At 47.9% G+C, this 16,853-nt stretch overlaps 1 protein-coding gene across 1 annotated transcript in view; it reads right to left on the reverse strand.

Annotated features, from left to right (window-relative positions):
- LOC116945848 (B-cadherin-like) overlaps positions 1 to 12,585 on the reverse strand; it is a 31,805-nt gene extending 19,220 nt beyond the window's left edge. The window contains exon 1 of the mRNA XM_032960455.2: positions 11,775 to 12,585. Within this exon, the coding sequence (XP_032816346.2) occupies positions 11,775 to 11,858 (84 nt within the window). The 5' untranslated portion in view covers positions 11,859 to 12,585. The remainder of the gene's footprint in view (positions 1 to 11,774) is intronic.
- Between the last annotated feature and the right edge of the window lie 4,268 nt (positions 12,586 to 16,853).

A 16,853-nucleotide genomic window follows, 5' to 3' on the forward strand; every position in this document is an offset into this window, starting at 1 on the left:
CGTATATACAAATTTGTGACTATATTTATATATATTTTAAAATGCATTAAATAATGTGCAGCCCTCTGTTAATCTACCGCTGGATTAAAGCTCTCCCACGCATGGTTGGTTGTCGTGTGCTGATCAGTGTGGGTTTGTTGAAAGTGGGGGTGCACAGACGTTACAGCATAACACAGTACAACAATGGATTCTACTCAAGTTTCTCTAACACAGCAGCCTATGACAACCCGTTCCATTCATGTTGGCCGACCCATGCAAGCACGAATCCAAGTTCGAGCCTACTTAGCTTCCGAGTTCCGATGAAATCGGGACGCATTGCTGGTGAGTTTGGCTATTCATATTCTTGGGTCTTTCGGTAAAGTCACGTAGATAGGTTCAAAGAAAATAACAAATCATAATAATAATTTAAAAACTACGACTTTTCGATCACAACACAAGCGGTCGTCTTTTTGTTTGTCTTCCCGAAGATGACCGCTATGTGTTGCGATCGGAACGTCGAAGTTTTCTTTTGTTCTTTTTTGTTATTTTCTTTGAACCTATCAAGTTTGGCTATTGGTGATGCGCACCCTGTTACAAGCCTCATGCTGACGTGTGTCCCTGTGCCAGAGTTCAGTGGCGAGTGATATCTGTGGCCCTGTCTTAGGCCTCCCATTGGGTTGACACGGGGGTGGGTGAAGAGAAAATGCTATCGGGTGTGCTGTCAAGCCACACCTACGTCCTCATGCGCCATTCAGGCTCGCTAACAGCACTTCCAAGTGAAGGTCTGGCCGCACTGCGGTGTACGACAGTGTGTGTGTGTGCGCGCATGTTTTGGGGTGGATGGGGGGCTGTTAGAATAGTTGTCGTGGTGATGCTCTACGAACCTGGTGATCGGAGTTCAGTCAGAATCGTCAGACTATGCATTTATACTGGAGGAATCCGATGAGCTATAAAGCTCTTTTTCACAGATATCCAGTAGTCATGGCCACGAACACCAGTGATGATTATCTGAACTGGTCCTGGGCCTCCCTATGTCGGCCTGGAATGAGTACCTGGTGTGACAAAGGCGGTCGGGCGTGGTGCTGGCCACCTACCCCTTTGTGTACCGTGCTGGCCTTCATAGGTGCTTGCTAACTGCACTTGCCCCGAGTCTGTTAGGGCTATACGGGGAATCTTTGTCTTTGCAACTCGCACAAGGATGAGCTAACATTGGGCAATAACGATGGGCACAACCTGTGACGTGTTTGATTACCCCTGAGTCGTGAAAACAAACCAGTTTATGTTTTCATTAAAAATCGGTGCCCCACGGCGTATACAGCCAAAGCTCTGAGACGAAGGCTGTGGATGCACAAGCCACTGTGAACTAAGTAAAAAAAACAGAACAAAACCCGTAACGTACATTGGATTGCTCGATTGTTATTGTTTTGAAATCGATGCTTTTCAGGGTTGGTGGATTACACGAATGCCGTGAAACTCCCTTCCCGTGGGCGTCGAGGCCGTGCCATACCCCGGCGGCTCGCCACTAGAGGGTGGTACAGCAAAGGGAGGACGAATCTCCATCTGTTCCCATCTGTGCAGAGTGTGTATCTCCATCTGTTCCCATCTGTACAGAGTGTGAACCCCCCCCCCCCCTCTTCTGCACGTGGGGTTTCTCCAGGCACTCTTCGGTTTCCGCCCCACGTGAATCATAAACACGCTCATCATTTACATTACGAGACCTCCTTTGCCAGTAGCAAGATATAGTAATAGGTTTTTACCCCTTTATCTGGCACCAAAACTGACACCTTTATACAAGGGATCATCTTCTTTGGTTCTTTCGGTAAAGTCACGTAGAATGAGAATAAAATAATAAATTGATAAAATAAAAAACAATAATATTCTCACGACGTTTCGGCCACAACACAAGCGGCCTTCATCAGGTGAAGGGACGAGACTGTCTGGAGGACATTCTCATTCTACGTGACTTTACCGAAAGAACCAAAGAAGATCAAGGGATCATGTTTGCAATAACCACAACACAAGCAGTCAAAAGCGCAAACAAAAAGAGACAACTCTGATAATGATATGCACTGTCCTTGAAATTGATTGGTCCACACCCGAGACGGCTTTTCTTAGAGCCTAGTCTCCATTGGTGTTGGACCAGATGATCGACGATCATCGTTTGCATTTTGACTGCTTGTGTTGTGGTTATTGCAAACATGATCCCTTGTTCTTTGGTTCTATTCGTTAAAGACACGTAGGTAAAAAAACAAAACAACGTGACTTTACCGAATAGAACCAAAGAGTATGGATCCTTGCAGTCACGAAAGCTTCAAATCTAGAAATGATCCCTTGTATAAAGGTGTCAGTTTTGGTGCCAGATAAAAGGGTAAAAACCTATTACTACTACGCTCATCATTAATTGGCTGAGAACATCTTACAAATAGAAAACCAAAACGTAGCAGGACCCTCCTGCAAATGGGTTTATGGACTCGATGTGGCTTTCCTGGATAAATAACGTTTTATTATTATACATCTTAAGCCACTTCTGAAGACCTCTCCATGCCATCTCGGGTTGTTAGACCATACTTCACCATGCTGGTCAGTGAGGTTGGTAAAGGGCGAGTTCAGATATCACCACTGACAAATTACAAAAAACACTTTCAATTTACTGGCAGGTGCTTCATTAAATACATTTAATTAGCTAGGTCTGAATTAATTTAGAGATGGGGGGGGGGGGTCGACTGACACCATCACCTCCATTAGCTCGATAAACTATGCACCACTTTGTGACAAGCCTATGGGAATCATTCTATGGAGACATCCAGCGGTGGATAGTTCATGGCTGTGAATCATGATGATAATAAATAATGCTCATTGGGAAAGGTATTCTATACAGCTAACAAACAACACGTGGTACATAAATTGTACTCATCTAGGTCAGCTCAGCATTAAATTATTCAACACCCCGGCAGGTGCAGGCTTACAGTGAGGGAAAAAAAGTATTTGATCCCCTGCTCATTTTGTACGTTTGCCCACTGACACAGAAATGATCAGTCTATAATTATAATGGTAGGTTTATTTGAACAGTGAGAGACAGAATAACAACAACAAAAATCCAGAAAAACGCATGTCAAAAATGCTATAAATTGATTTGCATTTTAATGAGGGAAAGAAGTATTTGACTCCTCTGCAAAACATAACTTAGTACTTGGTGGCAAAAACCCTTGTTGGCAATCAAATACTTTTTTTCCCTCACTGTACCTCCGCAGTCGAAGCTGCCGGTTGGCTGCACGGTTTACCACAACGCCCGCGTTTCACCGCGGTGCGCACAAGGGGCCAGCCCCGTGGCGTGGCCATTGAGTGGTGCAGGCGGTGCAACTGCACCAGGCCGCACGGGCCAGAGGGGGCCCAAGGAATCGGGCTACGAAGGAAGAGGGGGAAAATCGGACCGGCAGCGAGGAGGCTCCAATTTAATTCCCTGCACGAGAGGCCCACGATTAAGAAAAGTGGCCGCTGAGCTTGTGCCCAGCTAGGTGCATGCAAGTTCAAGGCCACGTGGGGTTGGTGAAGGTTCGGTGTAAAGGTCACACGGGACAGAAGCAGGTGTTTTGGGTTGACTGACCTGCATCGGGCGCTTGTAAAAAAAAACACAACTTCCAGTGAGTATTCTCTTTAAACTTGAGCTGACGTAATTAGCGAGTGACACGGGAGATTCAATCAGAGACCCTCTTACGCCTACGACCACAACACTGCGATCTCGTCGCAATCCGCAAGCCGAGCAGTTGTTGAGCCTGGTTAGTACTTGGATGGATTACTGCCGCTCGGGTTTATCGGGGGCCGCAAGCGCGGGGCTGAGAGGCATGGTCAGGAGATGGCAGTGCTGAATGTCCCCCACCTCTCCCATGCCTGTTGGATTTTCCCCATGGGCTCTCTGGTTTCCCTGCCACGCAATGCCAAACCCAATGTGAGCAGGAACCTCCTGACAACAACAAAAAAACAACTCTGGAGGCTCAGTGACGCTTTCCTGAATAAATGATTGGGAGTTTTTTTTATGATTATCGTTGTTGTGCACTGGCTCCAGGGTGATTGGTAAAAATGGGGCCACTCTGCATTTCCCACTGCCAACTCTCTTTGTTTTCATTCAAATTTATGAATCTCAATCATTGATGTCAATTATTGGAACAGAGATTCAGGCGCGGTGTAACAGACTGTTGGGTTAAGTGTTGTAAGTGACCACACTTAACCCAACAATGTGGATTAAGGGTTGTTTGTGACCAGGGGCGGAGCCAGGGGGTGACAGGGTAGACAATTGTCACCCCCGAAAAAAAATAAAAAAAATCGAAAATCTGAAACATTCTGCGTATAAGTGTACAACACTCGGTCTGGCAGACTCCGTGCAACTGCATTGTCAGAGTGTGTCGCCAACCGATGGTGTCTAGTTCAACAGCCTGACTCTCTAATCATTCTTGAAATTAACATTTGTTGAATGTCACCCCGGGCTGAAAATCCTGGCTCCGCCCCTGTTTGTGACCACCAATTAAGACCAGCATGGCACAAGACGGGTCGGCCGCCTTTTTCTTCCCAATGTTGCCATTCTACTCATTACACACTGCGAGTGGTACTCATCTATTGCTGATTCAACGTCAGGTTCTTGTGTCACGTGCCAGGAATCAAACGCAAACATTTGGATTCATTGCCAGCACTCTCCGAGAAAAAAAAAACCCACGTACAGTACACGCACACATACTATGCATACAAATACAAAGATTCCCCATATAGCCTCGTAAAGGCTATAGGGGAGGGATTTGTGTTGCCGTTGGGGCCAGTGTTGTGAGCGAGCGCCTCTTAAAGCCAAAACTGTCCACGAGGTGGTAGTGTGGCCAGAACCAGAGCTGACGTTTACACGCTTGGCGCCTGGTACTCTTTAAGGTTGAGTCGAAATTGGGGAGGCCCATGACTGGTTAATATAATCGCCACTGTTAGCCGTGGCTGGGAATCCAACTTGGGTGGCTGGGTTCATAGCGCAGTGCACTACCCATTGCGCTACTACTCGCCATAACAAATGTAGAAGACAAAGATCTCCTGTGTAGCCTGAATGGACTGTTGGGGCAAGTGCTGTGAGAGAGCACCTATGGGGGCCGGCACAACACGCGCCCGACCGCCTTTGTCTCCCCAGTGGCGATGTTTACACACCACACCAGGTACTCATTTGAGGCTGAGTCGACACATACACAGGTACACGCAATAAATGTACACACATATAGCCAATACATAATCAGATGCTTCAAGGTCAAGACTTGCTTCAGGGAATTTAGACCCCTCAAAGTAATCGTTCCGTTTTTCAGACTATAACAAGAGACACTTTACGGTACAGGAGTTTGATGTTAAAAGCTTTAAAATATCTGCTACGAGAACAGGGACACAATGACTGACGCCTATTGATGACTCCTAGCTGTATCGGCGTGCCCCAGCACAATAACCCGGAAAGGCCTGGAGGTCGGAAGAAACAGATTTGTATTTCCTTTTTTTTTATTCACTTTGTCAGTCATTTGAGTAAATCTGGGGGTGGAGCAGTGGTGCAGTGGTTAGTGCACCGCGCTGTGAACCCGGTGACCCAAGTTTATAATTCCTGACCACAGTTATCATCGTTGTGCAGAGATATCCGAACCGGTCCTGAGTATGGTCAAACAACGCCCATGATTTTTGATTTAAAGCTTTCGTGACTGCAGGGATTCATATTCTTGGTTCTTTCGGTAAAGTCACCACGTAGAAGGGAAATAATAAAATAATAAAAATATAAGACAATAAAACTATCACGACGTTTCGACTGCAACACAAGCAATCATCATCAGGTGTGAAAACCAGAGCAAGAATATTTTTCGAATTTTCTTGCTGTGGTTCTTCAGCTGCCTCCACAGATTTTCTATGGGATTAAGGTCTGGAGACTGGCTAGGCCACTCCAGGACCTTAATGTGCTTCTTCTTGAGCCACTCCTTTGTTGCCTTGGCCGTGTGTTTTGGGTCATTGTCATGCTGCAATACCCATCCAAGACCCATTTTCAATGCCCTGGCTGAGGGAAGGAGGTTCTCACCCAAGATTTGAAGGTACATGGCCCCGTCCATCGTCCCTTTGATGCGGTGAAGTTGTCCTGTCCCCTTAGCAGAAAAACACCCCCAAAGCATAATGTTTCCACCTCCATGTTTGACGGTGGGGATGGTGTTCTTGGGGTCATAGGCAGCATTCCTCCTCCTCCAAACACGGCGAGTTGAGTTGATGCCAAAGAGCTCCATTTTGGTCTCATCTGGCCACAAAACTTTCACCCAGTTGTCCTCTGAATCATTCAGATGTTCATTGGCAAACTTCAGACGGGCGTGTATATGTGCTTTCTTGAGCAGGGGGACCTTGCGGGCGCTGCAGGATTTCAGTCCTTCACGGCGTAGTGTGTTACCAGTTGTTTTCTTGGTGACTATGGTCCCAGCTGCCTTGAGATCATTGACAAGATACTCCCGTGTAGTTCTGGGCTGATTCCTCACCGTTCTCATGATCATTGCAATTCCACGAGGTGAGATCTTGCATGGAGCCCCAGGCCGAGGGAGATTGATAGTTCTTTTGTGTTTCTTCCATTTGCGAATAATCGCACCAACTGTTGTCACCTTCTCACCAAGCTGCTTGGCAATGGTCTTGTAGCCCATTCCAGCCTTGTGTAGGTCTACAATCTTGTCCCTGACATCCTTGGAGAGCTCTTTGGTCATTTTGACATGCGTTTTTCTGGATTTTTGTTGTTATTCTGTCTCTCACTGTTCAAATAAACCTACCATTAAAATTATAGACTGATCATTTCTTTGTCAGTGGGCAAACGTACAAAATCATCAGGGGATCAAATACTTTTTTCCCTCACTGTAAACTTGGAGACGGTGAGTGGGTGGGTGCGTTGTATCTGCAATTTACCAACTCTCAGGCAAAAGCAATTAGACGGCTAAATAAATATCACTTTCGAAATGAATTCACAAAATGTGCTCCTCATTGGCCACACGAAATTATCTATCACCCCTATGGCTGGCATGTAATAGGGATTCCTCTGTCCAGCAGCGGATTGACCAAGGCCTGTACATTATGTATTACTTTATTAAAACGAAACTGGCAGGCCTACCGCTACAATAAAACCACTCGCCACTATCATCGTTAAGTGTACTTTAGAGTGCACACAACTACGTCTCTGAATGAGCTGGTGGTGTGCAAGGGTTTCTTTTGCATCGAAGCAGACGCTGTCATATCGAGGACGTAGCATTCTGCTGAGCCCCAGAAGGACGAACCATGTTCACAGTTGGCGTAAACAGTTTAGAAGGCCAACAGGCCACTAGACTAATACACATACAGTATATATTTATATTGTGTGCAGATATACAGAACGGAGGTTGATTTATCTATCTAAATGATATTGTATGCTGAGGTTTCACGCAATGGCCCTTATTCAGGACAGAGGGGGAGCAGACAGATCAACTGACTTAGGGTTGGAGATTGCACTTGGCACCGTGCAGCCATGAAAACAGTGGAAACAAATGGGAAAAGCTACGAAGAGTGGTGACATCAGAACTGGTAGGTGGATAGGCAAGGGGGTATTGAGGCAGGTAGGCAAAAAGGAGACGTATATGTAGATGAGTAGGTGGATAGGCAGGAAGATTCGTAGATGAATGAGTAGGCATAGCTGTATATGTAAGTACGTGGGTACATATAGTGGCAAGCAGGTGCCGTTGAGTTTGCTGTTCGCAGTGACATCACAGTTAAATTTCGATTTAAAGCTTTCGTGACTGCAGGGATTCATCTTCTTGGTTCTTTCGGTAAAGTCACGTAGAATTGAAATAAGATAATAAAAATAAAACATAATAAAATAAAAATTCTCACGACGTTTCGGCCACAACACAAGTAGCCTTGCTCAGGTTAAGAGACAGAACTGCCGGGAAGACAGCGCTTCAGTGAACACTGCTAAGCTTGGCAGCGTCTTTTAAGCTGGGTGGGAGGAGCAGAGCGCCTTGACGAAGGAGTTTACATATCAACAGAATAATTTAGCATTGAAGTAGCTGTGTTAATGTGTTGGATTAGCATGATGTTAAAGTCAGAAATTAGCATGTAACTGGGGGATTAGCATAATGTTAGTGTGAGGGATTAGCATGTAACTATGTCGGAAAAAGTGGCGGTTTCTTTTTTCTTTTCAACGTTAGCATCACGGAAAGCGACGAGCTTTGTTCAGATGGACGAGTCCATCTATGCTCGGAATGGCTTAAAAGACGCTGTGTTCACTGAAGCGCTGTCTTCCCGACAGTTCTGTCTCTTCACCTGAGGAAGGCTACTTGTGTTGTGGCCGAAACGTCGTGAGAATTTTTTTTATATTATTTTTTTATTTTTATTATCTTATTTCAATTCTACGTGACTTTACCGAAAGAACCAAGAAGACATCACAGTTGCTCTTCGCACGGTGATTCTGTGTCGTCGCATTGCCACGGGCACTCTCGATGCTTAGCTCGTGAATGCATGCACGCATTGCAGAGTCTACACGAAGTACCCATCCATGGTTACTTTTAGAAGTTAATAAACAGGAACTAAGTTATACACACACTGACAAAGCATCACAGCAAGTGCGCCGACATCTTACAGAACAACTAAAGCAATGTAATTTCGGAAGGTAGGGAGGTAAAGTCAATCAGAAGGTTGGTGATACGGTGGGTAGGCAGGTAGGCATGTTGGTAGGCAGGTAGATTGAATGGTACGGGGACACATAGCTAGATAAGTGGGTAAGTAGGTTGGCAGGTGAGTAAGTAGGTAAGCAGGTTGGTAGATCAGTAGACACGTGGATAAGTAACTGGGTAGGTAGTAGGAATCTAGAGTGGTAGATTGTGTGCAGGTATGTTGGTAGGTAAGTGGGATTGGTTGATTAATGAGTAGATTGATTGGTATGTAAGGAGATACGTGGATTGGTAGGTTGGTAAATCGATGCGTAGATATGTGGGTTAGTAGGTTGTCAGATGAGTGGGATGGTGGGATAGGCAGACAGGCAGGTAGGCAGGCAGGTAGGTAGGCTATGTCCAAGCTGGTGGGAGCGAATTTACACAACACGTCTCATGTTGGAAATGAGTCGGGGGGCGAAGACAAACACAGGCCGCAGAGATCATCGAACGCCGACGATCGCCACTCTGCGACCAAGGCAAGCTCCAACCAGAAAGGGCTAGAACCCTGATATTTGGCATAGGCATCGTGCAGACGATGCTTTACAGTCAAACAAATCCAGCGACGAAATGTTTCGAATTTGGAGCCAGCAAAGATGTCGGGCAGGGGGTAGATTGTTTCACTCCGACGGCAAGCGAAGCCTACAGCCCTACGCTGATTTGAGTCTTGCGCTCAACACTTACGAACATCGCGAACTGAAACAAGAACAAAATGTCTCTCAAACCTCTGACGATATTTAATAATAAAAAAGGAATTATTACGAAACCCATTGGCCCGACGGCAGCACTAACACCCAATGTTATACCCGTGCGTGTGTATAAATACAATACCATTGGTGCTATTCTGTGGTCATATTTGAAACGATGGACCGTTCGCTTTCAGGGGATGCATTGTTTCAGCGGCCTCCGGTCAAAACAAGCAAAACCTGTTAACCGCCGTCGACATGTAGCGTCTCATCAACAGCGTCAGGCTTGCTTGAATCAACAATGCTGGTAAACTGCCAGGTTGTTCCAGGCGATTACCCCTCTTATGTAAGACGAGCTTTACTACCCGGCTTCGCCCGGGACTTGGATTCACGACGCCCGGCCGCCTTTGTCCCCCCAGTGGCGATGTTCACACACCACACCAGTTACTAGTTTGAGGCTGAGTCCACCGAGGGGAGGCCCAGGACCGGTTCAAATAATCGTCACCGGCGGTGGTCGTGAGCGGGAATTCGAACTCGGGTCGCCGGGTTCGTAGCGCGGCGCGCTAAGCACTACACTACAACGCGTTACGCTTCCACGTGTGCGGGTCACATGACAGATGTGACGTCACAGCTCACTTGCCGTGCAAAACAAATATGCATTATTGAGCTCCCCCCCCCCAAACACAAAAAAGTGTATTTTTATAATTTTTGCATGGTGTACAGTTTGGAAAGTACCCACATGGCAAATTTCAAGTTTGTTGCATAAACATTTCGAACAGACACACATAATCACAACTTATATATATGGAGATGTGTTCTGGTTCGACATACAGTATAATGCAATACATAGCACAAATCACCGTCCACTGTGGTGCTATGAAAACAGTGGAAACTTGCGCAAAGCTATGACCAGCGTTTGCATCCGAACAGGTAGGTGGATATTTTGATTTAAAGCTTTCGTGACTGCAGTAATTCATATTCTTAGCTCTTCCGGTAAAGTCACGTTGAAGGGAAACAATAAAATAATATATATTTATTATTTCTTGTTTCCCTTCAACGTGACTTTACCGAAAGAGCTAAGAATATAGGTAGGTGGATAGTTAATGGGCATTTAGCCAGGTAGGCAACCAGGTAGGCAAGTAAATAAGGAGGCAAATAGGCAGAGGAGTAGGTGGATACGTTAGTTGGCAGATTCTGAGATGAATGCGTAGGCAAAGCCGCATAGGTAGGCGAGCATATGGGCAGATATACTGGTAGGCAGCAGGTAGGTGGCTAAGTATATGACAGTATTTGAAGTTACAAAGTATAAGCTCACCGTCAACAGTGAACCAAGTAATTCGCCAACCGTGGAACGTGACGCTCTACGGCGGCCCCTGACACCCCCCCCCCCCCCCATCATCATCCTATGTGATGGTGATGGGACATTTTTGGCAGTATTAAAAAATGAAACAACAAGAATAGGTTTTACCCTTCCTGGCAATAAAACAGGAGCCGTTAAGATGATCAAGGCGTTAACCACGCGCGGTGCTTGTGGCAAAACGTGCAAACAAATGTGCTCTGAGAATATCATATTTGTGTTGTTGTCTTTGAAACGGATTGGCCTACACCATCGTGCTGTGAAACCCAACACACTTATCGAAAGTGAAGAACACTGGTCCCAGCGGTGTCGCAACTAAATGAGCACCCGTGGCGCAGTTGTCGAAACATTGTAACAAAGGCCTATCAATAGGTGCTTGCTAACAGCACCTGGCAACAAAGGCGATCTTTGTCTCCAGAAATGTATCTACAGGCGGCCCTGGAAATTCCACATTCCCATGACGAGAGCCAGCGAGATTTATAAGACCACCACCGTTGACGTGTTCCTCATTCGCCTATTTTATCGACCACGGTGGGAATGATGATGATGATACTGTCAACCCTTCTAGCAGGAAGAGCCCTAACCTGGAATTCTGGAATTAACTCCGAGATGAACTCTTGAAGCCTCTTACAAGCCTCCTTTTTGTGCGTTTAATTTGCCGTCCTTCGCCCGCACCTCCAAGCAGCATGGTTTTGGCTACGTACGGTGCGAAATAAGTCCACCACACATACAAAGACCCCCCGTATAGCCTTAACAGACTGTAGGGGCAAGTCCTGTTAGCGAGCACCTATGAAGGCCGGAACGGTATACGAGGGGGTGAGTGGCCAGCACCACGCCCGACCGCCGTTGTCTCTCCAGTGGCGATGTTTACACACCGCACCAGGTACTCATTTGAGGCTGAGTCGACCTAGGGGAGGCCCAGGACCGCTTCAGATAATCGTCACCGGTGTTGACCGTGAGCGGGAATCGAACCCGAGTCCCCAGGTTCGTAGCGCAGCGCGCTAACCGCTACACCACCGCTCCCCACAACACACACACACAAGGGCTCACCTCGTGAGAAGACACCGTCACAGCCATCGCCGCCAACACCGCTAACATCACCATCCTCCGCAGGAGCGCCGCGTCTCTGGCCATGGTCTCTCTCCCTTCGAGTGACTCTTCCCCCACCTCCAAAGGGAACCTTCTCTCTCGGCGACTCTGGAACTCCGTGGGACTCTTCACGCAGGACTTCGCGGACACCCACCACCACCACCCGGGTGCAGAGTGATTCCTGGGGCACCTCGCCTGCCTCGACCGCGTAGCGACGACGACGATCCGGTGCGGTATTTGAGCTTGAGCCTTTGGTGAGAGGAGATATAAGAGAGTACACGGGGGAACCTGCGCTGGAGGGAGGAGCGAGCCAAGTGAGGCGCGGGGAGAGTTTTGGGGGCGCTAAAAGGCGCGACCCGCGACGCCCTGGGGCTAGGGCGCGGTGCGGGGCTCTGGGAGGGAGGAGGGAGGGAGGCAAAAGACGGAGGGACGGAATTGACGAGTTCGAGAGGGAGGGGAGGATAAGGAGTGGTGGTGGGTTTGGTGGATGCAAGAGAGAGGTGAGGGATGGAGAGGGGGGGTTAAACTGCGCTAGGAACCCACGGGGCTAGAGACTCCAGGCACCGGGGTACGAAGAGGGGACATCACAACATCATCCCTCGCACCGTAGCCCGTGCCAATCAATGATGGTGATAACGATTGGTGAGGATAAGGAGGAGGTGGCAATGGCGAGGGCGGTGGGTGAGTTAGTTAGCAGGTAACTCTACCGCATATCCATCATCACCACCACCACCAACAACAACCACCACCACCCCGCGCCCGCCTGGGTGGAGTCCGTGCGTCAATTCAACCGTCACTCATCACACAGCAACCTCACACGGGAGACGACTCTGTCTGCCCTAACAAAAAAATAAACTCTCTGTCTCTCAAGAGAGATACTTCCGACAGCTGGGGACTCGGGTGCATCAACCACTCAACAGCCCTGCCCCTGCGCATCCCCATGGCAGCGCGGCCACCACACAGCCCGGGGGATTGAACCAGGTCCGGCCGGACCTCGCCTGTTGGTTTGTCACAGCACAGCTATCGAGTGTGCAGGCGGTGCAGCTGCGCGTGGGGTCACGGGCGGGAAGGGCGGGGGAGGGGGATTGGACAGGGGGAGAACATTTAAATCCTCATTCCTTTCACCGGAGTTTATGCTATGCAAACAATGCTACGCTATGTAATAGGAACCCTTACACTCGCAGACACCCATCGACTCATATACCAAAAGACGAACGCAGAGGCCCGTAGACTCACACAGAGACACATACAGTAGTGGATGGACTAAACGCTGTACATAGTGGACGATTAAGCCAGTGAAGAAGTTCGGGGTTTGAATCCCGTGATGAGGGATAACATTGATTCATTATTTACTGCGCAGATAAATAACATCACTCGCGGGGCTTGAATTGGTGATTCGGCTCGACTGGAATGCGCGCGAACAGCAACCCAGCTACACGCACAGCCAATGTCTCGATCAGCTGTTGGGTCACCTGGCAGGCAGCACGTGTCGATCATCATCAGTAGCCATACTCAATCCACTGCTGGATGAAGGCATCCACAAGTCACCGTCATCCTTCACGGTCTCGCGATGCAAAAACGGTCCCGCGAAGGACCCAAGTGCTAAATGTCAGATCTGAGTCCATGTGATAATGTCAGATCTGAATCCATGTGATGAATATCAGATCTGAGTCCATGTGAAGAAAATCAGATTTGTGTCCATGTGATAAATATCAGATCTGAGTACATATGCTGAATATTAGATCTGAGTCCATGTGATGAATATCAGATGTGAGTTCATGTGATAAATGCCAGGTGAGTACATATGCTGAATATCAGATCTGTGTCCATGTGATGAATATCAGATCTGAGTCCATGTGATAAATATCAGATGTGAGTACATATGCTGAATATCAGATCTGTGTCCATGTGATGAATATCCGATCTGAGTATATGTGATAAATATCAAATGTGAGTACATATGCTGAATATCAGATCTGTGTCCATATGCTGAATATCAGCTCTGAGTCCATGTGATAAATATCAGATCTGAGTCCATGTGATAAATATCAGATGTGAGTACATATGCTGAATATCAGATCTGAGTACATGTGATAAATATCAGATCTGAGTCCATGTGATACATATCAGATGTGAGTACATATGCTGAATATCAGATCTGTGTCCATGTGATAAATATCAGATCTGAGTACATGTGATGAATATCAGATGTGAGTCCATGTGCTGAATATCACACCTGAGGCGATGCCCTCATCCTAAGATCTAGACTCGTGGGATTGGCATCACTGCGGGGCCCACCGACGAAGCACGGATTTGTTTGTCTCGCTGCATGAAGCGAGGCCTCTGTTAGAGACGGGGGCCTCGGCCCGTCTCGCAGAACCGGTTTTGCGGGCGGTAAAGTGAAGAGCTCTCGCATCTTCTTGGAGACCGCGGACTGCGCGTGACTCACTCGCCCCGGGTGCAGGAGGGGCGGATGACACGGCCCCCACCCCACGCCTGTCCCTATATGGATGGGGTGACATCGAACCCTGGGAACCTGGTAAGCTGGGTTCGTGTCCACTCTGAGTCCGAGTTCACGGGGAACCTGGGCACGAGGAGATTCGTGGTTGGACCCGTGAACAAGCCTCGAGGCACCCGCGTGGCTGATGACGCACATGCACCTGTTTACGACTGAACTCAACATTCAGGTTTCAAGTTTATTTGTGTAACCAGGCGAGGACTCACGGGTACCAGGATGAGTCCAAGTTGCGAGAGTGACCTGGGTCACCAACATTACAAAAGCAAAAAAACCAAAATAAATAAAGTGCAGCAATTAAATACTGTAACAGCATTATTTCTTAAATCGCCAAGCGAGCTTACGTATATAATGCGTCGTCACTATCAGCCATGGTCAGTCCACCGATGGATGAAAGCCTGCCGAAGCCGCCAGAAACTCGCGATGCTGCGATGCAATAATCCATGATCCATCCAAGCACCTGCACACGGACTAATTTCATCGCTCCATCTCCCCGGCGGACAACCTATCGGATGCATTACATACATATCTCGATGCATTTAAGAGGATGGGTAAAATACATAGACCTTACAAATTACTGAAGGAAGTATAATTACATTAACCGTATCTCGTGTAATGCATATACAATCACCAATGACTTTGATTTTCGTAATTTACATAACAATTTCGAATTACTAATGCAATTAATTTACATGTAATTTAAATAACGTGTCATTTAAGTAGTGCCCATCCACACCAGGGATGTTGCGATTGCGAATATTAAACATATGTGGCTGGTCATCGAGTGCGCATATCGTGAACAGCCTTTTCTCTACTGCTGGATGAGAGCCTACCTCACTCCGTGCTGGTCCTCGGGGGCTGTGGCGGGGGGGTATTTAACCATAATTCACCACGCTGGTCAGAGCGGGTTGGCAAAGGTGGGTAGCATCGACGTGGGAGCATTGAAACACAGCCCAGCAGAGGATGTTGCTACACCGCCCTTTGCTGGTTCACAAGTTGGCTCCGCAACCTATAGCACCTGTTATGCACGGTGGTCTCCTGACCCAGCACTATCCAGGGTTAAAACCCCGATTAGCGTGCTGATGATGTCAGCCTTGTTCCGGGGCATGGTTCGTAGCCGGGTGTGTGATGTGAATCTTAAGAGTGTTGTAGAAAGGCCATCACTGAGATGTGGCACACATACCCATTGGTGAGTCTCTGCTCATAACGAGACAATCGTAAAACTAAATTTTGGGGTACTCAAGAATTACGACCAAGAGCAGTAAATGGTTTCACTCAGGGCAAGGTCAGTCTGAAGTTCTACATTTGCGTTGGGTCTCGCGCTAAACCCTTACAAATATTCGGGTCTCATAATCAGTGAACCAATTCGTCTCCAGTGGAGTGTGCCGCGAAAGTCAAACGAAAGTCAACAACGCCTGCTGCTTCATCCACTTGCGCAACTAGAGACACATCTCGCACGCTCCTCATGGATTGAATGCGCCGGTACACACACACGCCCTGATGGGCTGGTGGGCTACCCACACACCTGCTGGGCTACACACAGCTTGAGGATTACACACCTGGTGGACTACACACACCCCTGGTGGATTACACACCTGGTGGACTACACACACCCCTGGTGGATTACACACCTGGTGGGCTACACACACCCCTGATAGATTACACACCTGGTGGACTACACACACCCTTGATGGATTACACACCTGGTGGGCTACACACCCCCTGGTGGATTACACACATGGTGGGCTACACACACCCCTGATGGATTACACACCTGGTGGACTACACACACCCTTGATGGATTACACACCTGGTGGACTACACACCCTTGATGGATTACACACCTGGTGGACTACACACCCTTGATGGATTACACACCTGGTGGACTACACACACCCTTGGTGGATTACACACCTGGTGGGCTACACACAGCTTGTGGATTACACATCTGGTGGGCTACACACACCCCTGGTGGATTACACACCTGGTGGGCTACACACACCCCTGATGGATTACACACCTGGTGGACTACACACACCCTTGATGGATTACACACCTGGTGGATTACACACACCCTTGATGGATTAGACACCTGGTGGACTACACACACCCTTGATGGATTACACACCTGGTGGGCTACACACAGCTTGAGGATTACACACCTGGTGGACTACACACACCCTTGGTGGATTACACACCTGGTGGACTACACACAGCTTGTGGATTACACACCTGGTGGACTACACACACCCTTGATGGATTACACACCTGGTGGGCTACACACAGCTTGAGGATTACACACCTGGTGGACTACACACAGCTTGTGGATTACACACCTGGTGGACTACACACACCCTTGATGGATTACACACCTGGTGGGCTACACACAGCTTGAGGATTACACACCTGGTGGACTACACACACCCTTGGTGGATTACACACCTGGTGGACTACACACACCCTTGATGGATTACACACCTGGTGGGCTACACACACCCTTGATGGATTACACACCTGGTGGACTA

The sequence above is a fragment of the Petromyzon marinus genome, chromosome 25, assembly GCF_048934315.1.
Source record: "Petromyzon marinus isolate PM22_M1 ecotype Great Lakes invasive population chromosome 25, UKy_Petmar_22M1.pri1.0, whole genome shotgun sequence".
NCBI classification, from domain to species: domain Eukaryota; kingdom Metazoa; phylum Chordata; class Hyperoartia; order Petromyzontiformes; family Petromyzontidae; genus Petromyzon; species Petromyzon marinus.